The 25,823-nt window shown below is 45.9% G+C and overlaps 1 protein-coding gene across 8 annotated transcripts in view; it reads left to right on the forward strand.

Moving 5' to 3' along the window:
* ATF6 (activating transcription factor 6) overlaps positions 1–25,823 on the forward strand; it is a 396,729-nt gene that overhangs the window by 63,384 nt on the left and 307,522 nt on the right. For all 8 annotated transcript variants that reach the window (XR_006273702.1, XM_043490629.1, XM_038412787.2 and 5 more), the window contains exons 8-9: positions 11,847–12,032; positions 14,023–14,114. Coding sequence is in view for 7 of the 8 variants with exons in the window: in XM_043490629.1 (XP_043346564.1) it covers positions 11,847–12,032; positions 14,023–14,114 (278 nt within the window). In the remaining variant the exon portion in view is untranslated. The remainder of the gene's footprint in view (positions 1–11,846; positions 12,033–14,022; positions 14,115–25,823) is intronic.

Here is a 25,823-nt window from a genome sequence, read left to right on the forward strand (position 1 = left end):
CCTTCCTTGCATTTTTCCATACCATTCCTCTCTGCTTGGAATAGGCAAAGCTTAATAAATTTCTTGAACATTTGAGGAGCATTCCAACTGTTTATAGAAATGTAATTCGTAACAGTTACATAACATTTGAGAATCATTAGCGTCTAGTTTGATATTAGCATTTGCTAACCACTTCTAAGCATGTGTATGAACCAAATTATTTAAATGAAGACTTTCTTTAGAACAGTTCAGTCACTGCTTAATGAGGAATTGAGCTTTCCTTTGCTTGCCTATAAATCCAGGCCTCTCAGCTGAAGGACCAACTAGTTGTTTGGTGTTATCTTAAAAAAAAACAAACCACCTGCTTTAATACCAGTGATTTCAGAAACATGTAATAAAACTCTAGTTCTTTGGAGTAATAGATAAATTTGCAACTCCCTCTTCTCAGAGTCCTGTGCTCCTATTAGAATATGGACACTGTGTAATATGTCCTGTTGTTAGTGTTGCTGATGTTGCAGCATTATTAATGCTGCTAGTGTTGCTGTTCTTGGAGCTCTGGTGTCAACTGCACTAGCAGAAGTGCACAGTGTGAATTCAGCAGACCTCAGTGTTGTTCATAAGAAAGACCACAGGCTTGGTTCCATGGTGAAGGCACTCGGTCAGGTTTATTGTCGACAAAGCACGGTCCTAGTGCTCCATAGGAACTACAGATACACTAACCCATGTATGCCCGCAACAAGGTATCAACTCAATCAACATAACGTGATGCTGTTCCTTAGGCTTGCACACTGATGCGCCTCCTATGACTTCTCCTTTTATACATTGATACAGACAAGTTCCACATTACACTCTAGATGTTGTATGCAATGTTGTTGTAGTTTTGTTGGCCCCAGAATGGTCCATTGAAATGTGTTAACTACTTACGCTAAGCCATCTGTTCAAACCTTGTATTTAACGGTGACACTTTGAGTTAATTTCCCAGATCTGAAGAAGAACTCAGTGTAAGCTTGAAAGCTTATCTCTCTTACCAACAGAAGTTGGTCCAATAACAGATAATTACCTCACACATCTTGTCACTCCAGATGTTGTTAGTTACCACCCTTATACCTTGTACCTGCTAGTTAAGAGAAAACGTCCTCATCCATTATCTGGTAATCTCCTCCTTATTGTTTTGAGGAGTTGGGGTGGTTTTGTGCCATTTCTTAGGCATGTGTTTATGTAGTTATTGGAGAGATCTGTGTATTTTTGTACCATTCTTTCCAGTCTGGAATGTGCTTACTTGGTTAGCTGACACCTGGTGTGTTAATATTATAAACTACTCTGGTTCATACTTTTAGTTATGTCTATGGCTCCAGCAAGGCCTACAGTCCTAACAGTGTATTATATGTCTAGCAGTGCAACTTCTCACTGCTATAGTATATGCTTCTGAGCCCTTTATCAAGGATGTTTTGCTAAAATATATGTTATAGAATTGGGGGAGGGGGAAGTTCTATGGCCTGTATTATACAGGAGGTCAGACTAGATCAGGGGTCCCCAATGCGCTGTCTGTGGGCACAATAGTGCCCGCTGGGGCAGTTGTGTGTGCCCGCAGGACACTGGGCCGCCGAAATGCCGCCAGAGAACCCTGGCTGCCGGAGAACCGCCTGCCGAAATGCCGCCGAGAAGCATTCCTGTTTCTTGGTGGCATTTCGGCGGTGACACTTCTTGCTACTGCCGCTTCTCAGCGGCGGGGTGGCTGGCACCCATCACAGTCTTCTGGGGATAGGAAAATGCTATTCCCACAGAAAGGTTGGGGACCACTGCACTAGATGATCACAAGGGTCCCTTCTGGCCTTGGATGCTCTGAATCTATATAGTTATTCCTAACTTCATCCAGCATACCCTAGTCCATCTGTGTATACAAAACTGTTGTAGATTTGGAACCAAATAAATGACTGGCTCAGCAGATGATAGTCCATTTTAGGTGGGGTTTTGCCTGTTTCCACCAGGAAAAAATCTGCAGTTCTTGGTATTGAAGTAGAGTTAGGTGCTAATCTGATAGGTAGCAATCAGAAGAAATAGTATGAGAGGTCAGACCCATAACACTTGTGTGTGTTTAATGAGGAAATGGACCTTTTCTGGTATATAAATGTCAAATAGTATTATTTTCTTATTGCTAATGTTTTAGAGTTTTGCCCTGGGGGAATGTTACCAGTACCAATAAATCGGCACTAAAAGGGTTACATGGTTTTTGTGACTGTAGCATGGACCAGATGTGATGGTTACAGCTGCACAGATGTAGCTCTCATAAGAACATTCTAACAGATTTCTTTGTTTGCTAGTCTAAGCAGATGTCACAGGATGAGGAAAGCATTGCAGGACTTCCTCTTTTATACTCTAGCACAGTGTTGCCCAAACTTGGGACGCCACTTGTTTAGAAAAAGGTCCTGGCGGGCTGAGCCAGTTTGTTTACCTGCCGCATCCACAGGTTCAGCCGATCGTGGCTCCCACTGGCCAGGGTTTGCCGCTGCAGGCCAATGGGGGCTGCAGGAAACGGTGCTGGCCAAGGGATGTACTGGCTGCTGCTTCCCACAGCCCCCATTGGCCTGCAGCGGCGAACCGTCGCCAGGGGGAGCCGCGATCGGCCGAACCTGCGGATGCGGCAGATAAACAGACTGGCCCAGCCCGCCAGGGGCTTTCCCTGAACAAGCGGTGTCCCAAATTTGGGAAACACTGCTCAAGCAACATAAACTGTTAACAAATTAATACTCAGCTTTTCAGATGAATTGGATTGGAATAAGATCAGCAGATAGTAAGTTGAATGTGAGAAGGCAGAATAATATGCTTCTCCTCTCCCAGGCTTTAGTAATAAAGCTCACCAGCAGTAAGAAAGTGACAGCCTTTGGGTGCAATCAAACAAGAAGAGTCAATCTTTTGGACAACAACATATTTAATTCGAGCAGAGAAATGGGGAAGAGGTTTGAAAAACAGCCATACCTATTGCATTTAGATGTTATAATGATCTAACCAAACAGTCGGCACATGAGGGAATACAATATGCATGTGTTCCCACAGGGCCTTGTGGTTAGTATTCTGAGCTGCCATGTGAAAGACAGGGCCATAGTTCTACCTCCCAGCCTTTAGTCTTTAAAAAATGCAAGCAATTGTCCATCACCTAAAACAGGTACAACTGAGGTCTCTTATTACAGAAGCTTAGGCTCTGGGCTGTGTTCATACATTTCAGTGAAAAATAAAATTCCTCTTGGGGAAGCTATACATTACTGCTGAGTTGCACAGATAAGTAGATAAGAGAGTATGTTTGACTTGGGTGGAAAAAACAATGTTTATACAGCTTTGTACTTATCCAGCTTAGAGGCAATTCCAAAAGTATCAGATTCTTCATAAACCAGCACAGAAAGCCAGCGCACGTAAAGTTGGATGGTCTTGTCTTTTAATGTGCCCATTATCTTTTCCATTATGAGGGCCTAAAACTCTGTGTGGGGCTTTCTTTCTCTTCTGTTATGTGACTAATACATGTCTTGCTAATGCTAATGCTTACAAATGAGTAATTGCTGTCCCATTTTTTCATGGGATGTCTCCCATCAGATGGTAAACCCAGCATTATCCAAAGTAATTCCATAGGTAGCTTAGTTCCAGTTATGTGAAAAGTTAGTTCTTCTTTGAGTGCTTGCTCATATCGATTCCATTCTAGGTGTGTGCGCGCCCACATGCGCGGTCATCTGAGATTTTTGCCTTAGCGGTAGACTTTGCTCCAGTCTCTAGGGTTCAAGCCCTGCACCGATTGTAACAGGCCTATACCTGTTAGTGACCCCCACAGGAGCTGTCTCAAGTGCTTGGAGGAGACGCATGTAAAAGACAAGTGCCGTATCTGTAAATCTTTCGGCTCCGCATACAGAAAGAGTGGGATATTTGACTTCCAGCTCTCCTCATGGAGTCCGCCCTCTGTTTGACCTCCAAACCATCTCGACAGGATTTACCAAGCATCTTGGCATCGGTGCGAATTGCACCCCCGGCACCGAGCTCTGCCCAGCACCATTCCCCGTCGCGCTGTCTCCACCTCTGCGGTGCTGATCATTGGAACCACTGCCGAGATAGTCTGGGATTCGCCATCGATTGCCGGCACCAAGATCGCGGTCCCCGTCATCTTAATGTGGATTGCCTAGAGGGAAGTGCTGGTCCCCTTACTACTGGTACTGATCACCTTCCCGCTGGTCGCCATCTCGATGTTGATCAAGGTCACCTACCCCATGGGAGCATTCTCTGTCCCACCTCCAGTCCCCCTGACACCGGTCTCACAGTCACCGATCCCCCTCGTACCGGGCACCATTATCTGTGGTCTCTAGGCAGATCCAGGTGTCCATGGCCTCTCTGTGGTCTCCGGAAGGTGGTTCCTCTGGCACTGAAGGACAGTTTAGCCTCTTGCCTAGACCTCAACGGCGTAACAGTGCCAGGTCAGTGGCAGCCAGGTCAGTGGCTCATGGACTGGCCTTGTTGGAATGCAGGGGGAATTCCGGTCATGGCTATGCCCCCTTCGCGCCACTCGTCAGCCGCAGCCTCGGAGCAGCAGGTGCCAGCACCGACAGCACCGGGCTTGGTGCAGGAAGCATGCCTGGAAGCCAAGACTGAGGAGGCTGTGCCCACTCCTAAGCTTCCCTTGCCTGCAGAGATGGAGGACCTGGGGTTCCCGCCTGTGGTACAGTCCTCGTCTTTGTCCCCAGATGAGGCAGTCGCAGGCCCCTCCAGGGCCAGTCTGCCAAATCACTTTAAGGACTACCAGGCTCTGCTTTGTTGGATGGATGAGAACTTGGGCTGGAAGTGGAGGAGATTGCTGAGCCGATGGACACCCTATTCAATGTCCTTTCAACCTCTAGCGCGACTTGTGTCACACTACCGGTGCATGGCGGGGTCCTAAAAATTGCCAAGTCCATCGGACAAACCCTCTGCTCCATCCCTCCTATCTCAAAATGGGCCGAGAAGAAATCTTTGTCTTGGCCAAAAGTTTTGAATACTTGTATACCCACCCACCCACCCCCCTCCTCCGGCTCTCTGGTGGTCTCAGCAGCCAATGAGAAAGAAAAACAGGGACATTCCAGCTTGACCCTGAAAAGTAAGGAGGCCAAACGACTGGACTTGTTTGGGAGGAAGATTGATTACACCTCCAGTTTACAGTTTCAAACAGTGAAACAAACCATGAGGCCATTACATCTTGGGCCATTACAACTTTAATTTATGGGACTCCCTCCGTAAGTTTAAGGAGTGCCTCCCACAGCATTTCGCCCAAGAGTTTGCAAAAAGAAAAGGAGTACTTGTGGCACCTTAGAGACTAACAAATTTATTTGAGCATAAGCTTTCGTGAGCTACAGCTCACTTCATTGGATGCATTCAGTGGAAAATACAGTGGGGAGATGATTTATATACACAGAGAACATGAAACAATGGGTGTTATACACACTGTAAGGAGAGTGATCACTTAAGATGAGCTATTACCGGGGGGGGGGGGGGGAGAAAACGTTTTGTATTGATAATCAAGGTGGGTCATTTCCAGCACTTGATAAGAAAGTCTGAGGAACAGTGGCGGGGGGGGGGATAACATGGGGAAATAGTTTTACTTTGTGTAATGACCCATCCACTCCCAGTCTTTATTCAAGCCTAAGTTAATTGTATCCAGTTTGCAAATTAATTCCAATTCAGCAGTCTCTCATTGGAGTCTGTTTTTGAAGGTTTTTTTGTTGAAGAATAGCCACTCTTAGGTCTGTAATCGAGTGACCAGAGAGATTGAAGTGTTCTCCGGCTGGGTTTTGAATGTTATAATTCTTGATGTCTGATTTGTGTCCATTTATTCTTTTACGTAGAGACTGTCCAGTTTGACCCATGTACATGGCAGGGGGCATTGCTGGCACATGATGGCATATATCACATTGGTAGATGTGCAGGTGAACAAGCCTCTGATAGTGTGGCTGATGTGATTAGGCCCTATGATGGTGTCCCCTGAATAGATATGTGAACACAGTTGGCAATGGGCTTTGTTGCAAGGATAAGTTCCTGAGTTAGTGGTTCTGTTGTGTGGTGTGTGGTTGCTGGTGAGTATTTGCTTCAGGTTGGGGAGCTGTGTGTAAGCAAGGACTGGCCTGTCTTCCAAGATCTGTGAGAGTGATGAGTCGTCCTTCAGGATAGGTTGTATATCCTTGATGATGCGTTGGAGAGGTTTTAGTTGGGGGCTGAAGATGATGGCTAGTGGCATTCTGTTATTTTCTTTGTTGGGCCTGTCCTGTAGTAGGTGACTTCTGGGTACTCTTCTGGCTCTGTCAATCTGTTTCTTCACTTCAGCAGGTGGGTATTGTAGTTGTAAGAATGCTTGATACCCTGGTGCAGGAAGTCACCACAACAGCCCAGTGTTCCCTGCAAATGGCGTGGGATGCAGCAGACTCAGCTGCCAGGGTGGTAGTGTCCATCCAAGACCTCCCATTCTATGGGAACGGTCTATTCTCTGACCCAACAGATGTGAGGCTGCATGGGCTGAAAGACACCAGAGCCACCCTTTCTTGCTGGGCTTGCCCCACCTGGAAGGCAAGGGGTGCAGGTTCTGACGGACAGTACCGCTGCGATGTATTACATCAACAGACAGGGTGGTGCCAGGTCCTCGGCCCTTTGTCAGGAGGTGCTCAGTCTTTGGGACTTTTGTGCTCAGCATGCCATTCATCTGGTCGCAGATCACCTCAGCAGGTCCTTCTTGTCTTGCCACAAATGGTTGTTCCATTTGGAGATGGTCAACATAATCTTCCAGAGGTGGGGGACTCCCCAGGTGGACCTATTTGCATCCAGGCAGAACAGAGTGTTCTGTTCTATTCAGTGTCTGGACAGAGTTTCCCTTGCAGACGCCTTCCTCATTCCATGGTCAAGAGTGCTGATGTATGCCTTCCTGCCAGTGCCGTTAATTCATATGGTCCTCATGAAAGTCAAGCAGGACAGAGCGATAATTATCCTAGTAGCTCCCGCATGGCCCTGTCCGCACTGGTTCAGCATGTTGCTGAGCCTTTCGGCAGCCATCCCTCTTCTACTGCCTCTTTGGTTGGATCTGCTGTCCCAGAACATGGCAGCGCTGCACTTGATGGCTTGGCTACTGCATGGCTAAGCATAGTTGAGCGGGCATGCTCGATCCAGGTTCAACAGGTCTTGTTGTGGCAGGAAACCCTCTACCAGGGCAACCTACCTGGCTAAATGGAAGAGTTTCGTGTGCTGGGCCTTGGAGCAGCCTCTTTGGGCTGAGCAGGCCTCGCTGAAGGATATATTGGATTATCTGCTGCACCTCAAACTTGAAGGGTTGTCCCTCTCTTCGATCAAAGTCCATCTGGGCGCCATTTTGGCATTGCATCCTCCATCCAAGGCAGCTCTTTCTTTGCCGATCCTATGACAGTGTGGTTTTTCAAGGGTCTGGAGCGCCTCTATCTGCACATCTGGGACCTGGTTCCCCCCTGGGACCTGAATCTTGTGCTGTCAAGGCTATGGGGTCTCCCTTTGAGTCTCTGGCTTCCTGCTTCCTCCTGCTTCTCTCCTGAAAGGTTTCGTTCCTGGTTGCAATAATGCTGGCCCGCAGGATGTCTGAGATCAGGACGCTCATCTCGGAGCCGCCCTATACGGTCTTCTACAAGGACAGTGTCCAGCTGCACTGCATCCAGCATTTCTGCCCACGTTCATTTCTCAGTTTCATACTTGCAAGTCTTCTGTCCAAATCCCCATACGTCGGATGAGGAATGCAGGCTTCACACTCTGGACATCAGGAGGGTGCTGGCATTCTACATAGGTAGAACGAAGCCATTCCATAAGTCAATGCAATTGTTCTTTGCAGTGGCAGACAGGATGAAATGTCGCCCAGTGTCTGCTCTGAGGATTTCGCCCTGGATCACAGCCTGCATCTGCTACTGTTATAAGCTGGCGAAGGTGCCTCCGCCGGTGATTGTGACGGCACACTCGACTAGGGCACAGGCATCAATCGGCAGCCTTCCTGGCACAGGTACCGATCCAAGAGATCTGTTGGGCCACTACCTGGTTGTCGTCCACACGTTTGCATCACATTATACGCTGACCCAGCAGGCTCGAGACGACGCTGGCTTTGGCAGAGCAGTGCTGCAAGACTGTGAATTCCGAGTCCACCTCCATTGATACTGCTTGTGAGTCACCTAGAATGGAATCAACATGAGCAAGCACTTGAAGAAGAAAAAATGGTTACCCACCTTTCGTAACTGTTGTTCTTAGAGATGTGTTGCTCATGGCCATTCCATTACCCACCCTCCTGCTCCTCTGTCAGAGCTGTCGGCAAGAAGGAACTGAGACAGCATAGGGCCGGCAGCGCCTGAAATACCAGCGCGTGAGTGCGGCACCTTCCGGCCCTAGAACAACAACAGTGACAAAAGGTGGCCAACCATTTTTTTCATAACTTGTTAGCAGAATAATTGCCCTGTGGGACATTCCTACCACATTATGTGGAGTGGTAGTGAGCACATGGTTAAGGCAGTGCCAGAAGTCACGTGTTAGGGGCTTAAAGTTTGCTCAGAACAGTATTATTTGTAGGACTAATTTGAAATGGCAACTTCAGTTTGAAAAGTGCTTGAATTTTGTAGGTAACTTTGAAGATGAGAGGACAATAAGAGCCTAATTATTAGTGTTGTAAAAAAACACTATTTAGGGGGAAAACTTTCCCATACTTATTTTGGACTTCTTTTTAAAAGAAAATATACAAGACATATGACATTATATGTAACTCTTTAATATGTGGTTGAGAAGTTAATTCTCATGTTTAAGTTTTGGCATGTTATGAATGTCTGCTATGAGTCAAAAAATTACTGTATAGTTCAGCATATTCATAAATGATCTGGAATATGGCGTGTTGTGAGTTAACAAAATTTGCAGACTATGCAAAATTAATCAAGATAGTTAAGTCCAAAGCCAACTGAGAAGAGTTACCAAGGCGGCAGGGAGGAAGGGGAGATAGCTCAGTGGTTTGAGCATTGGCCTGCTAAACCCAGGGATGTGAGTTCAATCGTTGAGGGGACCATTTAGGGATCTGGGGCAAAAATTGGGGATTGGTCCTGCTTTGAGTAGGGGGTTGGACTAGATGACCTCTTGAGGTCCCTTCCAATCCTGATATTCTATGATTCTATGAATTGGGTGACTGGGCAACAAAATGGCCGATGAAATTCAGTGTTGATAAATGCAAACATTGGAAAAAATAGTGCCAGTTTTATGTACAAAAAGAATGGCTATACTGGGTCAGATCACTGCTCCATCCAGCACAGTATTCTCTCTTTTGACAGTGGATGGTGCCATGTGCTTCAAAGGGAATGAATAGAACACAGCAATTGATTGACAGGTTTCAGAGTAGCAGCCGTGTTAGTCTGTATTCGCAAAAAGAAAAGCAGTACTTGTGGCACCTTAGAGACTAACAAATTTATTAGAGCATAAGCTTTCGTGAGCTACAGATGAAGTGAGCTGTAGCTCACGAAAGCTTATGCTCTAATAAATTTGTTAGTCTCTAAGGTGCCACAAGTACTGCTTTTCTTTTAGCAATTGATTGAGTGATCCATCCCCTGTCATCCGGTCCCAGCTTCTGGCAGTCAGAGATTTAGGGAAACCCAGAACATGAGGTTGCATCCCTAACCATCTTGGCTGATTACCATTGATGGATCTGTCATCTATCAACTACTGTGTGAATGTGGAATATGTTGATAGACCTTACATCTCCAGTATAATACTGATTATCTGAACTCTGGGTAGTTGAAGCTCTCTCAGCCTCCAGACTGTATCATATCCAAATGCCTTGCTTGTCTAAAACCCTGTTTTCTTAAAAGGCTATATATGCTTGCAAAATCTAATGTGTTTTGCAGTATCTGAAAAGATTCAGCAATGACCAGAAAAGTGTTTGTGCACAAAGCTCAATGCTTACAGAGAACACTAAAAAAACAACAACCCCCACCCCCCAAAAGTTGGAGTAAGTACACACAGCTTAATTTTCACAGGATTATGTCAATGGCAGCAGACTAGCCATATTATAAATGATCTTTACAGAATGCAGTTAGATCAGCAGGGAGAGAAGCCAAAACCTTAGTGCATTGTAGCTTGTTTTCTCGGTCTCTGTAACCCTACTGTAATATCATGAAGAAGAATAGTAGTGAAATGTGAGCCATGTGGCTTCTTCAGAATGATAGAATGACTGTCAGTATCTGCAAGGAAAATTAGCTGCAAATGCTGCACAGCAGAATACTGTAGTTATGAGACAGTTATCTGCAGGAAGGAAACTTAGAGTAAAGTGGCCACAAATAACCCTAACTTTGTCTCTTGTATTTGCCTCAACCAAAGCTTTCTGGCTTGCAGAGTTTACGGACTGATTTTCACAAACTCCTACTCCCAAAATTATTCAAATTATGTTCCTTTTTAATAAATGATGTTCCTTTTTAATACTCTAACAATTGTAAGCCACTAGTGTGTCCATTATTAGTCTATTGGAGTACTCTTCAGGTGGATGAAAACAATTAGCTTTCAGTCTTGTGTGTCTCCAGAGCACTCCAGGCTGATACAAATGTAACAACAATACACACCCTGTTGTGGTTTATTGGAAGTTGTTCCTTATCTTTAACTATGCGTCTCCATGATAAAGCAAGAACACAATTCCCATTCCTAGGCTATGCAGAAAAAAAACTCAATGGAAGATTTGTTAAGGCAAACTAACTCCAGATCATGCTAGTGTGGACCATGACCGTTCTTGTCTTTAACAGGGTGCTTTCAGGTCAGCTTAGGTGTCAAATTTATATTTTTATTAGATCGATCAATGGAAATGTTTCTGTGCTTGGTATTATTCCAGTGGAAGCAGTGTCTAGTATCAGGTTGAGATGTTGAAAGAGAAGGTGCTGGAACAAACTGCTAAATTACAGAGCAGCAAGGCCTCCATTCTCATCCTCCTTGACCTTTAACATGGTCAACCACTCTGTACTTTTTAAAATCCTGTCCTCTGTTGGCTTTTCCTGCTTCTCTTCCTGCCTGTTCAATCCCTCCGTTGGCATCTCATTTGGTTCAGTAAATGGGACTTAGTGTAAATGAGAATCAGGCCCAGAGTTTGGAAGGATAAATTCTTAGGCTTGAGGTTATAAACCAAAACTGAGGGCAATAGAAAGAAACTTCCCCTGCAATGCAGTGCAGGTTTGTTGCCTGCAAACGCGAGAGTTTATTAACCAGTGCCTTGTTCAGTCCAGTTTTAAATAGCCCCTGAAATAGTATCCCAAGAGACTGGTAGAAATCTCATAATTTGAGTTAATGTCACTATTTAAAAATTTCCTGACATTGAGCCTACATTTTCTTTAATTTCATTCTATTGCTCGTCATCCTCCCAACACCACCGTGCACAATCCTGTCTGTTTGATGATCATACCTGTTGGTTACAGTATGCTGTAAGGCATATAATCACTATAGTTTTTGAATGTGTCCCCTCTTAGTCAAGATTTTTACAAGCTATGCATGTTAAGTTCTTTACCTTTCCTCATAAATTGGTCCCTAAAAATCATTTGCTGCACAAGCACAGCAGTTGTCCTGCACTCCTGTATATGGTGGGAACCAGTTTGTGCCAAGGAAATATGAAAGTACAGGTCAGAAAAGAGAAGAAATTGGGATATAATTCTTTCATTCCCTCTGTGAGCTAATTCTTGGGGGTATAACCTGATTAGAGACTAGATGCTGCGGTGATGAACACATTAGGAACTTTTGGATAGAAGTGCTCAGTTGGCTGAAAAAGTAGCAGAGCAGAAATTGTGTATGAGATGACCAATGTGCATGTAGGTTAGGGTTCCCTATTTTAACCAGACTGCTTGGTCCCTATCTAGAGTAACCTCCTGAGAAGACAGCAGCGCATGATCAAAAACCGGGAGTCAGCCTGCCAGTCACGCAGGAAGAAGAAGGAATACATGTTGGGGCTAGAGGCCAGGCTGAAGGCTGCCTTGCTGGAGAATGAGCAGCTCAAGAGAGAGAATGGTTCACTGAAGAGGCAGCTTGATGAATTGGTGTTAGAGGTAAAAAGTGTTTGTGGAAGGACAAAATCCATGCAGTGATTTGTTTAGAACAGCATGGTAATGAACTTGTGTTGGTACAGGCATCATAATGGCATGTGCCAACAACTGGGAGCAATAGGGATGGCTGTTATGGACCTCCATCTGCTATTAGTTTAAAATAATGCACATGTTCATCATTTTCCCCCTTCCTTTTCCCTCATCCGCTGGTCTGGATCCAGAGTCCCCATGTCAGCATGCTGTCTAGATGCACTGCTAGATACATCATTTCTGAATTAACGTTTGTTTACTTACACAGCTAATTACCATTGTTAATTAAATTGGTATTTGAAGGAAACGCCACACTAAATTAAGTGATGTGCTTCTCACGTGCAGTTATGCTCCCTCCATGCCCTCATTCAGAATTGTTGGCATAGAAGCCTAGAGTGATGCTAGAAGGGCCACTGTGATAATCTGGTCTATCCTATATAACACAGGCCATAGGACTTAGTCCTAGAGCATATCTTTTTAGAAAAACACCCAATCTTGATTTAAAAATTGTCAGTCCATTCCTATGCTGCTCTTTGTTCTTCTTTCCCCACATGATTGGGAGGGTGTTTCTGCTTCTCAAGCAATAATTCCAGCAGAAGGAAACCAAGTGACAGTCCTAATCAGTTTCCCTTTATTCTCCTGCTTGGACATGCTGTGTACAGGAGCAGCACTTGTAGGAGCCTCTGCTTTCGCTGGCTTGGAAGAAGGGAGAAACGATCTGCAGGACAATTTCAGGATTGCAGATTTCTGTGCGATAACTTCCAAATGTTAACCCCGCTACATAATTCCCATTATAATTCATTTCAGTTTCCTTTAGCAACTGTCTGCGGAAAAGAGATTATCCTGGAGACTTCCTTAAACACCTCATGCTCCAGCAAGTTGTCTTTATTTCAGATCAAATCCGTTAAAGGTGACTGAAAGAGGGGCTGAAAAAGCAAGTGTTAGACTGGCCTTTGTAGTATCTAAATGTGTGAAGAAGGCCTGGAAAGGTCTCCCTTTCCTCAAATTTTTTCATTTAAAAAAATATCCAGGCTTGTCTTCCCTGTTATACTGCATGCACCTCATTTCTGGAGGACCCAGTGTGGTGGATTGGGAACCCATAGCCTTAAATGTAAGAGCTAAAGTAGTTGAATCTTCAGTCAAAGAGCTTTACTTCTACTTCAATTACAAGTGGGAAAGAAATGAAGAGTAGACCATGGTCAGGATGCTACCAGAGGCATAGGCTTTGTCTTAACTACACAGCTTTTAGTGACATGGCTGTGTCGCTACAGCCATGCCGCTAGAAGTCGTGCAGCATAGCCGCTGTTTGTCGGCTGTCCTGCTGACATAAAACTTCCACCCCCAACAAGTGGCATTCATGCTGTTCACTCTGGTGCTCATCATGGAAAAATTGTGAGGGTTTTTTTGGGAGGGGGTAGGGGAGGTTAACACCTCTGAAAGACAAAAGTTTTGTCGTTCAATTGCCAGGGTAGACATACCTTAGGAGAAATGGGTTCATTCCTGGCTCTGCCACAGACTCCCTGATGGCCTTGGGGAAGTCACTCTGGACCTCTTTCCATCTGTACAATGGGGATAATAGAACTGCCCTGTTTCAAGGGGTGGGGGGGGGAAGGATTAATATATTACAGACTGTGAGGTGTTGATACTATGGTGATAGGAGACAGATAAGAGCCTTAGTTTTAATTCCTTGTTGTAAATCTATTGGTTCTCCAGTTGTCCATAGAACATTTGGTAGATGGGACTTGAATGGAATGTAAAAAAGGACTAGATATATTTTTAAATAGGTCTGACTGCACTCATACATCTTTATGAAAAAGGGGAAGCTCATTTTTACCTCTGCAGTTTTACGCTTTGCAAGTCATCCTTAATATAAAAGGCAACAACAGGAGTTAGAATGTCTGAAATGCATTTGTGTTTTCAAACCCTCACTTACTCTGTATGTGTGCTCTGTCTCCCTGTTTAGAACCAGAATCTTAAAATCCCTTCTCCAAAGAGAAGAGCTGTGTGTGTGATGGTGATATTGGCCTTTGTAATGTTGAACTATGGCCCACTCAGGTAAGTTGCCTTCCTCCATCCTCTCCCCACAAGAATAGAATTAATTATTGATTTGACTCCATAGTCTTGATTATCTCCTCCCCACACCAGTTAATTTCTATCTGGATTTTTAATACCGTCTGTCTGGTGGTGGGAGGCCATGAATTCACAGCATAGTTTTTTGCTATCTTCCATGCTAAGAGGGCTTCTCAGTAGTTGACTTGTTATCACGTAATGTAACAGTGAATGATACTGGAGGGATGGGGGTGTATTCCCTCTTTTCTTTCTCCACTCTCAATTTTTGAAAGTTGGAGAAGCTTTGAAAAGTAATAGTTGAAAAAGGGATGGAGAGGATCTCTTGATATAATTTACTCTCTTGCATTCAGTGATAAAAAGGGGAGAAAATAAATCCCAAGTTTCAAAATGATTTTGGTTTTCAAAAACAAGTGAAAATCTCAATTCAAAACAATTTAAAAAAAAATCAAATGACAAGTTCTCACAAAAAAAAAAACCCTTAGTTTTTGTGAAACCCCATTTCCCCCTCTTTTTTTGGAGAAAAAAAAATCCCATTGTCTCTTGCTCCTTGACTTTGATACAGTCAGTCTTAAAATTTGGCTCTTCTGTCAGTGTCAGCATCCCTTTCAGCTGAGCAGGTGGAGTTAGTTTAAAAGAAAAATAATTACTCCTGAGGACATTCTGTGCCAAAAAAATTAAAAATTCTGCACACAATATTTTAAAATTCTGCAAATTTTATTTGTCAAATAAATGTGTAGGTTCCAGTATGGCACTAGGGAGCACAGGCCACTGGCTGCACAGAGGTGGGAGATCACTCTGCAGGACCCACCCCTCTTCCCCCCGGTACACAGACTCAGCAGTGAGGCTGCACACAACCCTGACACAGGGCAAAGACTCTGCCTGCTCCAGAAACACCCCAGGGTTCTTCCCCTCTTTGCCAGGTGCACCAGATGTGGGCAGGCAGGCTGAGCAAGGCAGGATCCAAGTGTGGAAGTGCTTAGTTTGGTGGATTCAGATGTGGGTTGAGAGGGTTCTGTGCGGAGCAATCTATGTGGGCAGCTCAGTGGGGGATCTGGATGCACAGGGGCTTGTTGAGGGGTTCTTGGTGCAATAGTAATGGGACTCTGCAGAGGGGTCCAAGTGAAGGTGGTTGGGGCTAAGCAAGGGGGGGATCAGGAGGGATAGAGCTTGGCAGGGGGTCTGGGTGTTGGGGCTTAGTGGGGGGTCCAGATGCTCGGGGAGTGGGACTCCACATGCAGCTGGTTGGGGCTTGGTGGGGTGGGGATCTGTGTGTGGGTGTCTCGTTAGCATGATCCAGGTGAAGTGGGGCTCATCGGGGGGTTCTGAGTGTGTGGGGGGGTGAGGCTCAGCACGAGGGTCTGGGTATGAGGGGGTCTGCATGCATGGGGGGGCAGCTCCCTGTACAGGGATCCCTCCCCTGCAGCTGAAGAGCAATGGGTGCAGGAAGCTGGGTGGGGGAGGAGAGAGAGAAGAGGCAGTTTGCAGAGCTTTCTGCAGCTGGGAGAAGAAACCTAGGGGTGGGTCTGACCCGGCCCTGGATGCCATGCCGGGGAAGAGGAAGTCCCGTCCTCCCCAGCCCAGCCAGGACTAGCAGCTGAACCCACAGGGTAGGAGCAACCAGCCGAGTGTTCCCCAACCCCCTGCCCACAGTGATTTACCTCTCTGCCAGCTGTCCTGGGCACCCAAAACGTATTGCTAGGGAGGAGCACATGACCGCTTTTGTGGCTCCCCTTTGCTTCCCCATGAGGAAGCAAATACATTTTTCTGCAGGGAAGCAAATAAATCTTCAGGGGATATACATTCTGTGCATGCACAGTAGCGCAGAATCCCCCCAGGAGTATATACTAATGTATTTGTTCTACTATCATGGAACTTTTGTCTGGCTTTTGGGTGCTTCCCCATAAAGAGTCACGGTAGGCATGGCTTAAACTTGTGAGTTTCTCTTGTTTTCCTTCTCCATCACGGGCACATTCCTCATTATAGGAGGGCCAGATTTCTGGATGTGTAAGTTATAGTCCGAACTGTTTAGCCTTTTCTGATAATCTGATTTACAAAGTTCCCATCATAACAAGAAAGCAATGCTGCAGAGAGAATGTTGTGAATTCCCTTTGATTCACTAGTTGCCTGTGGACCAAACAAAGTCCAGTTGAACATAAAGCATATGCGCTATTGTTTTTTAAGCTGGGAATTGAAATTAATGTGGATAGCCAAGGGAGCAAGTGAAGGTCTTTTGGTAGAACGCCCAGTGGTCACAGAGTGAGGGATTGGGAAAGAACTCCACTCCCTCCCAGGTCTGTTATAAATAAGTCTTTAGCATAATGGAGAAAAAAATAAAGCTGTTTTTTTGGGGGGGGCGGGAGGGGATTCTGGTACTTACATCCCTGTTCACTAAACCTGACTTTGGAAAGTATGGCTCTGTCCTTTGTGGAACTCCTTCCTGCTCCCCAGATGGAGCATTACAATAGACCTCCAGTTGCTGTATACTGTGTATGTGCCTGTTCAGTACATGAAAAATCCCTCTTAATGTAAGAGAGATAGATTAGAAAAATCTGCATTTTCTTAAAAGGATACTGCCAAGATGATCCTATATTTGAAAATGAAATGTTTACCAGCACCAGCAAGATTGTTAAAACTGAAAGGACTTTAAACTCTAAGTGACTTGCCAGTATTGATGCTATCTGTCTTCGCCTTCACTTCCCTCAGTGTCGGCAGTGAAACTGGACAGGACGGTTTTGCTTATTTCTGATATTAAGCACAGTTTGCTGCACATCAGTTATATTTGTGATTCAGACACTGCAGGGAAAGGTTTAAAACCTGTACTGATCTTCAAACCACCTCATTTACATTGATTTTTAAAACTCTGAAAATACACATTTTCCACTGGTACATAAAATCTGGACCTATACTATTTGTTTTTGTGCCTTGAATGTTTGACCAAATGAATTTAGTTCTTTTGTGACTGTGAGTATGTGCCATGGAAATGCTCATGGGCTTTATTTTACAAACACAGGACAATTGCTGGATTTTCTGGCTTTTGTGGAACTTTATAGGTGTTTTACATAGAGCCCACTTTCTGCAATTTTGTATTAATTTAAACTACACTTTTCACCCAGCAACTGAAAATACAATGAATGGATTTATTATAATCTAGTCTACATAAAACCCAGGCGGGTTATAGAGAAGTAAAACAAGTCCTATAAAAATTCTTAAGTCCTGCCTCTTCAGACAATGATTCTCTCAGATATTACAAGATAAGCATTGAGGCTAATGAGTGCAGGAATGGGAGATATCCAAAGAAAGTATAGGTACTTTGGGAAGCAAAGGGTGGTGATATAGATCACACCATTACCACATAAAGCTGAGCTCCTGACCACTTGTGATTTGAAGAGCCCATGGCATTGTCTATAACAGTAGGGAAGCTAATTCAGGTGCCCTAGCAACACTTCCAGTTTGGGTAATTACTTTCTGCCTCCTTAAATCTCAGTGTAGTTTCAGTTGCACAGGGTTTTCTACTTCCTCTTCTAAATTGACATGTGGAGTTGCTATGCGCCGTTTAGCATGGAACACAGCAGCTGTTAGCCATGAATTAGGTAATGCTTGCATAGTTTATAAATTGCTTTGGGATCTTTTAGAGTGAAATGCGCTATAGAACTTGAAAAATAATGGTTACAAGACAAGATACTGCTCTCTTCTGAGAGTTCAAAAGTTCTAAGAACAAACATTGTTGTGGGACTGAAGTCATTGCTGCCTTTGTGCTATGAGGATTTGGGAATAATTCTGGCTGTGTCTCTAAGTTTGAATGTCAGTTTGGGGTGGTTGGATGGTTTTTTTTGGTGGGTTTGTTTTTTAATTACTCCAAAAATCTCCACCCTGGAGAGAGAATACACATACACTTTCCAAGCAGAAGAATATTTTTAAACGGGTTGCACTCACCTCTCACAAGTGTCCCCTGGCCAAGAGCGTGTGCATCCGATGAAGTGAGCTGTAGCTCACGAAAGCTTATGCTCAAATAAATTTGTTAGTCTCTAAGGTGCCACAAGTACTCCTTTTCTTTTTGCGAATACAGACTAACACGGCTGCTACTCTGAAACCTGTCTGTACACTCTCTCTCTGTTTGTAGTGGGTCTTTGGTGACTCAGCCCTCCGGGAAACTCATACACAGTCTGTGAGATAAAAGCAACACAAACGCCTTTCGGGATACAAGTCCCACAGGGGCCTCTCTCAGTGTCCTCTGTGATGTCTCTCAGTTTGTCCCTTCTCTGCAACAGAGCAGTGCCTCAGGGCTCCTTCACTGGAGGCAGTATCTTCGGCCTCCTGGGGCCTTTCTGGCCCCAGCTCTTAAACTAGGTCACTACATAGAATCATAGAATCATAGAATATCAGGGTTGGAAGGGACCCCAGAAGGTCATCTAGTCCAACCCCCTGCTCAAAGCAGGACCAAGTCCCAGTTAAATCATCCCAGCCAGGGCTTTGTCAAGCCTGACCTTAAAAACCTCTAAGGAAGGAGATTCTACCACCTCCCTAGGTAACGCATTCCAGTGTTTCACCACCCTCTTAGTGAAAAAGTTTTTCCTAATATCCAATCTAAACCTCCCCCATTGCAACTTGAGACCATTACTCCTCGTTCTGTCATCTGCTACCATTGAGAACAGTCTAGAGCCATCCTCTTTGAAACCCCCTTTCAGGTAGTTGAAAGCAGCTATCAAATCCCCCCTCATTCTTCTCTTCTGCAGACTAAACAATCCCAGCTCCCTCAGCCTCTCCTCATAAGTCATGTGCTCTAGACCCCTAATCATTTTTGTTGCCCTTCGCTGTACTCTTTCCAATTTATCCACATCCTTCTTGTAGTGTGGGGCCCAAAACTGGACACAGTACTCCAGATGAGGCCTCACCAGTGTCGAATAGAGGGGAACGATCACGTCCCTCGATCTGCTCGCTATGCCCCTACTTATACATCCCAAAATGCCATTGGCCTTCTTGGCAACAAGGGCACACTGCTGACTCATATCCAGCTTCTCGTCCACTGTCACCCCTAGGTCCTTTTCCGCAGAACTGCTGCCGAGCCATTCGGTCCCTAGTCTGTAGCGGTGCATTGGATTCTTCCATCCTAAGTGCAGGACCCTGCATTTATCCTTATTGAACCTCATTAGATTTCTTTTGGCCCAATCTTCCAATTTGTCTAGGTCCTTCTGTATCCTATCCCTCCCCTCCAGCGTATCTACCACTCCTCCCAGTTTAGTATCATCCGCAAATTTGCTGAGAGTGCAATCCACACCATCCTCCAGATCATTTATGAAGATATTGAACAAAACGGGCCCCAGGACCGACCCCTGGGGCACTCCACTTGACACCGGCTGCCAACTAGACATGGAGCCATTGATCACTACCCGTTGAGCCCGACAATCTAGCCAGCTTTCTACCCACCTTATAGTGCATTCATCCAGCCCATACTTCCTTAACTTGCTGACAAGAATGCTGTGGGAGACCGTGTCAAAAGCTTTGCTAAAGTCAAGGAACAATACATCCACTGCTTTCCCTTCATCCACAGAACCAGTAATCTCATCATAAAAGGCGATTAGATTAGTCAGACATGACCTTCCCTTGGTGAATCCATGCTGACTGTTCCTGATCACTTTCCTCTCCTCTAAGTGCTTCAGGATTGATTCTTTGAGGACCTGCTCCATGATTTTTCCAGGGACTGAGGTGAGGCTGACCGGCCTGTAGTTCCCAGGATCCTCCTTCTTCCCTTTTTTAAAGATGGGCACTACATTAGCCTTTTTCCAGTCATCCGGGACTTCCCCCGTTCGCCACGAGTTTTCAAAGACAGTTCAGTTCCCCTTCTGGGGTGCCTCAAAATCTAGGCCATTTTACCAGTGGCTGGGGACCCAGGCCCACCCTCTATTCCAGGTCCTAGCCCTGGGACCCTATAGATAGCAGCCATCCACAATGTCCTTTTAAATTGCACCCTAAAATTAAATTAAAGGCACCCTCAGCAAGTTTGCAGATGACACTAAGCTGGGGGGAGAGGTAGATACGCTGGAGGGTAGGGATAGGGTCCAGAGTGACCTAGACAAATTGGAGGATTGGGCCAAAAGAAATCTGATGAGGTTCAACAAGGACAAGTGCAGAGTCCTGCACTTAGGAAGGAAAAATCCCATGCACCACTACAGGCTGGGGACCAACTGGCTAAGCAGCAGTTCTGCAGAAAAGGACCTGAGGATTACAGCGGACAAGAAGCTAGATATGAGTCAGCAGTGTGCCCTTGTTGCCAAGAAGGCCAATGGCATATTGGGCTGTATTAGTAGGAGGATTGCCAGCAGATTGAGGGAAATGATTATTCCCCTCTATTTGGCACTGTGAGGCCACATGTGGAGTATTATGTCCAGTTTTGGTTCTCCCACTACAGAAGGGATGTGGGCAAATTGGAGAGAGTCCAGCAGAGGGCAACAAAAATAATGGGGGGCTGTGGCACATGACTTACGAGGAGAGGCTGAGGGAACTGGGGTTATTTAGTCTGCAAAAGAGAAGTGAAGGGGGGGATCTGATAGCCTTCAACAACCTGAAGCAGGGTTCCAAAGAGGATGGAGCTAAGCTGTTTTCTGTGGTGGCAGATGACAGAACAAGAAGCAATGGTCTCAGGTTGCAGTGGGGGAAGTTTAGGTTGGATATTAGGCCTGGTCTACAGTACGCGGTTATTTCGAAATTAGCCGAGTTACCTCGAAATAAAACTGGTTCCGTCCACACGACCAAACCAGTTTTTTCGATTTAAAGGGCTCTTTACTCCGATTTCTGTACTCCATCTCGGCAAGTGGAGTCGCATTAAAATTGAGATCGCAGTTCTGAGTTACAGGTACTGTGGATGCAATTCGACGATATTGGCCTCCAGGAGCTATCCCAGAATGCTCCCCTGTGACCGCTCTAGACAACACTCTGAACTCCAATGCACTTGCCAGGTAGGCAGTAAAAGCCCCAGGAACTTTTGAATTTCCTGTTTTCACCATCAGCACAGGCGACCATGCAGTCCCGGATTCGTATTCAAGCTCCAGCATGGTCCGAATGGGAGGTACTGGATCTTATTGCATGTTGAAGAGACTAATCTGTTATGGTAGAACTATGTTCCAAAAAAAGGAACGCAAATACATATGCTAAAGTCTCCAGCGCCATGACACAAAGAGGCTACTCCAGGGATATTGAGCAGTGTTGTACAAAAATCAAGGAGCTCAGGCAAGCATACCAAAACGCCAGCGAGGTGAATGGGCGCTCTAGGTCACAGCCCCATACTTGCCGCTTCTGCCATGAGCTGCATGTAATTATGGGGGGTGACGCCACCACTACCCCACCACTGTCTGTGGACATCTGCGAGGGGGGAGTAGCAAGGAGCGAGGAGGATGAGTTTTTGGAGGACGAAGAGGAGGAGGAGGACGAGGACAGTGTACAGGCTGCAAGTGGGGAATCTGTTTTCCCTCCTACCCAGGAACTATTCTTAATGCTGGAGCCAATAGCCTCCCCCTACTTCCAAAGCATGCTCCCGGATCATGACCCTGGAGAAGGCACTTCTGGTGAGTGAGAGCTTGATCGGAGCCACGCAGTGGGGGGTGGGGGAAAACCCAGCCACGCTGGGCTGTTTGCATTTAGTTTAAAGGGCTCATCCCTTCTCAGAGCCTCATCGGAGCCACGCTGGGTTGTTCGCGTTTAGTTTAAAGGGCTCATCCCTTATCAGAGCCTCATCGGAGCCCCGCGGTATGTGGGGGGGGGCGCGTTGTGTGAAGCGATTATCCCAGAGACCCCGCAGGCTGCCTGCAAGCTGAATTCTGTTGCCTGGCCGTATGTGATGGCTTACTCACACCAAGGTGGCAAGCACTTCAGTATCGGAGGCAAAATGCGACCTTGTACAGAAAGAACATGTGCTGTGTACTATGAATTGCCTATTTCACTGAGAAAGAGTGTCCCCTTTGTTCTCTAAAATGTATCTTTTAAAATACTACCCTCCCTTTTTCTCCTCCTACAGCAGGTGCAAATGTTTCAATGCAGCCCCTATATACTCTATCCCAGAGGCTGGTCCAGATTAGAAGGTGGAAAAAACAAACAACATGTTTACTGAGCTCATGCAGTCCTCCCGCACTGATAGGGCCCAGTTGAATGCATAGAGGCAAACAATTGCGGAGTCGCGTAAAGCATTACATGAATACGAAGAGAGGAGGGACGCACGCGATGAGAGCAGGCAGGATGCTATGTTCAAGCTCATGGGGGAGCAAACTGACATGCTCCACTGTATGGTGGATCTAATGCGGGAAAGGCAGCAAGACCACAGACTGCCGCTGCAGCCCCTGTATAACCGCCCTTCCTCCTCCCTAAGTTCTATAGCCTCCTTACTCAGACACCCAAGATCACGGGGGCGGAGGCTACGGGAACCCACACAGTCAATCCCAGAGGATTGCACAAGCAGCAGAAAGCTGGCATATCCTAAATTTTGCTTTGGTTTCTGGACTTGTCCTTCCCTCCTCCTCCACCCCCCAACCCAATACTCCCCCTCCCCCATCTAGCTTCTGATTTCTCTTAATGTTTTGTGCAACAAATAGTAAAGAATGGTTTTTAAACAATTGTGACTTTATTTCCTTTCATATATATATATATAGGGGGCGGGTAACTTTAAGAGAAACAAACACAACTTTCACACTGTACCCTGGCCAGTCATGAAACTGGCTTTCAAAACTTCTCTGATGTGCAGCGCACCCTGCTGCGCTCTTCTAATCGCCATGTTGTCTGGCTGTGTGAAACTGGCCAACAGGTGAGTTTCCTCAATTTCCCCTTTACTCCCCTCATAAACATCTTCCCTTTACTCTCACAGATAATTTGGAGCACATAACAAGCAGCAATTACAATTGGAATATTGGTTGTGCTGAGATCTAACCGAATGAGTAAACTGCGCCAGCGTGCTTTCAAACATCCCAACGCACATTCTACCACCATTCTGCACTTGTTCAGCCTATAGTTGAACTGCTCCTTACTACTGTCCAGGGTGCCTGTGTAAGGCTTCATGAGCCATGGCATTAAGGGGTAGCTGGGTCCCTGAGAATAACTATAGGCATTTCAACATCCCCAACAGTAATTTTCTGGTCTGGGAAGTAAGTCCCTTCCTGCAGCTGTTCAAACAGACCAGAGTTCCTGAAGATGCGAGCGCCATGCACCTTTCCCAGCCATCCCACATTGATGTCGGTGAAACCTCCCTTGTGATCCACCAGTGCTTGCAGCATCATGGAAAAGTACCCCTTGCAGTTTATGTACTGGCCACCCTGGTGTTCCAGGGTGAAGATAGGGATATGCGTTCCGTCTGTCGCCCCACCGCAGTTAGGGAACCCCAGCACATTAAAGCCATCCACAATGGTCTGCACATTTCCCAAAGTCACTACCCTTAATAGCAGCTGGTCAATGATTGCGTTGGCTACTTGCAGCACAGCAGCCCCCACAGTAGATTTGCCCACTCCAAACTGATTCCTGACTGACTGGTAGCTGTCGGGCATTGCAAGCTTCCACAGGGCTATGACCACTCGCTTCTCAACTGTGAGGGCTGCTCTCATTTTGGTGTCTTTGTGCTTCAGGGTAGGGGACAGCAAGTCACAAAGTTCCATGAAAGTGGCCCTACGCATACGAAAGTTTCGCAGCCACTGGGAATCATCCCATACCGGCAACACTATGCGGTCCCACCAGTCTGTGCTTGTTTCTCAGACCCGGAATCGGCATTCTATGGCATGAACCTGGCCCAATGCCACCATGATCTCCCAATTGCTGCATTCCGTGCCATCTGTGTGCATGTCCTCATCACTATAATAATTGCGCTGTCGTCGCTTCCTCGCCCGGTTTTGCAGGTACTGCACATACTGCTGGATAAAGCGCGAGATATTTACAATGGTCAAAACTGAAGCAGAGATCTGATTGGGCTCAATGGTATGGTGCCTGCACAGGTAATCCTGGAAAAAGGGTGAGAAATGTAGGAGAGCAGAGTTGGTGGCGGAAGCTGTGCTGTTTGGTTCACGGTAGCCGAACAACGGCAGAAAACGGTTGTCTTCTGTGGCTTTCACGGAGGTGGGAGCCGAGGACAGACAACATGGAGAAGCTCGGAAGCATGGCAATAGCGGGAGAGCAGAGTTGGTGATGGAAGCTGTGTTTCTCGGTTCACAATGGTCGAGCAGAATGGAGTTGGAGAGGTGGATTCATAGTAGTAGGAGAGCAGTGGTGCACCGTCTGCTGAAAGCAGAATGGCATCTGCACGCCAAAAAGGCGCGAAACAATTGTCTGCTGTAGCTTTCTGATGACACACACCCAGAAACACCTGCGAGAATGTTTTTGCCCCATCATGCACTGGGAGCTTAACCCAGTATTCCAGTGGGCGGCAGGGACTGTGGGAACTATGGGATAGCAACCTACAGTGCACGACTCCGACATTCAATGCTAGCCTTGGTACTGTGGACGCAATCTGCTGAATTCATGTGCTTTAGTGGCAACACACAAGACTGAATGTATAAAATAGCTTCCGAAAATTCAAATAGAATAATTTTGAAATAATTTCATACTGTAGATGTACCCTTAGGAAACACTATTTCACTAGGAGGGTGGTGAAGCACTGGAATGGGTTACTTAGGGAGGTGGTGAAATCTCTATCCTTAAAGGTTTTTAAGGTCCAGCTTGACAAAGGCTTGGCTGCGTTAATTTAGTTGGTGTTGGTTGTGCTTTGAGCAGGGGATTGGACTAGATGACCTCCTGAGGTCTCTTCCAATTCTAATATTCTATGATTCTATGAAATAAACTGCATTGCTGCTATAATTCCCTGGGCCACTTCCATGTGGTTCCTGCACATTCTTCATCCTTACCTCAGGGCCTTGTTCTTGTGGAGTCCCAGGAGCAAGCCTGGAGCACCATCCACTCTACTTCAGCTCTAGGAAGGAACTGAATTTATTCACATGCTGCAGCTTATTTTATACTGACCTGCTGGGCCCTGGTTGGCTGCTTGCCACACAGCTGCTCTAGGCAACTTGGAGGACCTCTCTACTGTCCTTTTCTGAGGTGGGGTGTGGCAGGGCCACAAAGCCTCCAGCTGGGGCCTCAGAGCCTAGTCCACCCTGTCAGAGAAGGATTCTACAGGATTGAGAGAGAGTCCCTTTACTTAAAATGAGGAATACTGGCAGAACCAGTAATATCTGTCAGTCTGGTAGAAATTTTTCAAGTGCACCCATTTTTGGTAGAAAGACATTAAAAAGAAAATATGAAGGACCAGGAAGAGGGAATGCATGAGACCTGCTCCTGTTTGAGGAGCAAAAAACAGAATGGAAAGGTTGTCCCTAGCCCCGTGCTTCCTCTCCCCCCTCCCCCATCACTGCAAATGATCTCTCACCCTAGGGACTGTGCTGAATTTGACAGTAAAAGTTACGGTCAATGTAGAGTCTATGGTCTGTATGTGTTCGAATAACAATAAAAATTGACAACTACACAAACATAACTTATTTTTTTAACCTGTTTGATGTTCACTAGAGAGATAAAGTGGAAGGGAATTCCTGGGTGTCTAGCCATTCCTGGCACTCATTGTAATAGGCCAGCCTGCACTGGGTGGCCTGCATCAATATTGATTTTAGACAGTGAGAGCTGAAGCTAGTGCCTTGGTTGGGGATGGGGGCAGAGCGGGGATGGGTGGTGCTCCCT

Source organism: Dermochelys coriacea, chromosome 8 (assembly GCF_009764565.3).
Source record: "Dermochelys coriacea isolate rDerCor1 chromosome 8, rDerCor1.pri.v4, whole genome shotgun sequence".
Classification (NCBI taxonomy): Eukaryota; Metazoa; Chordata; order Testudines; family Dermochelyidae; genus Dermochelys; species Dermochelys coriacea.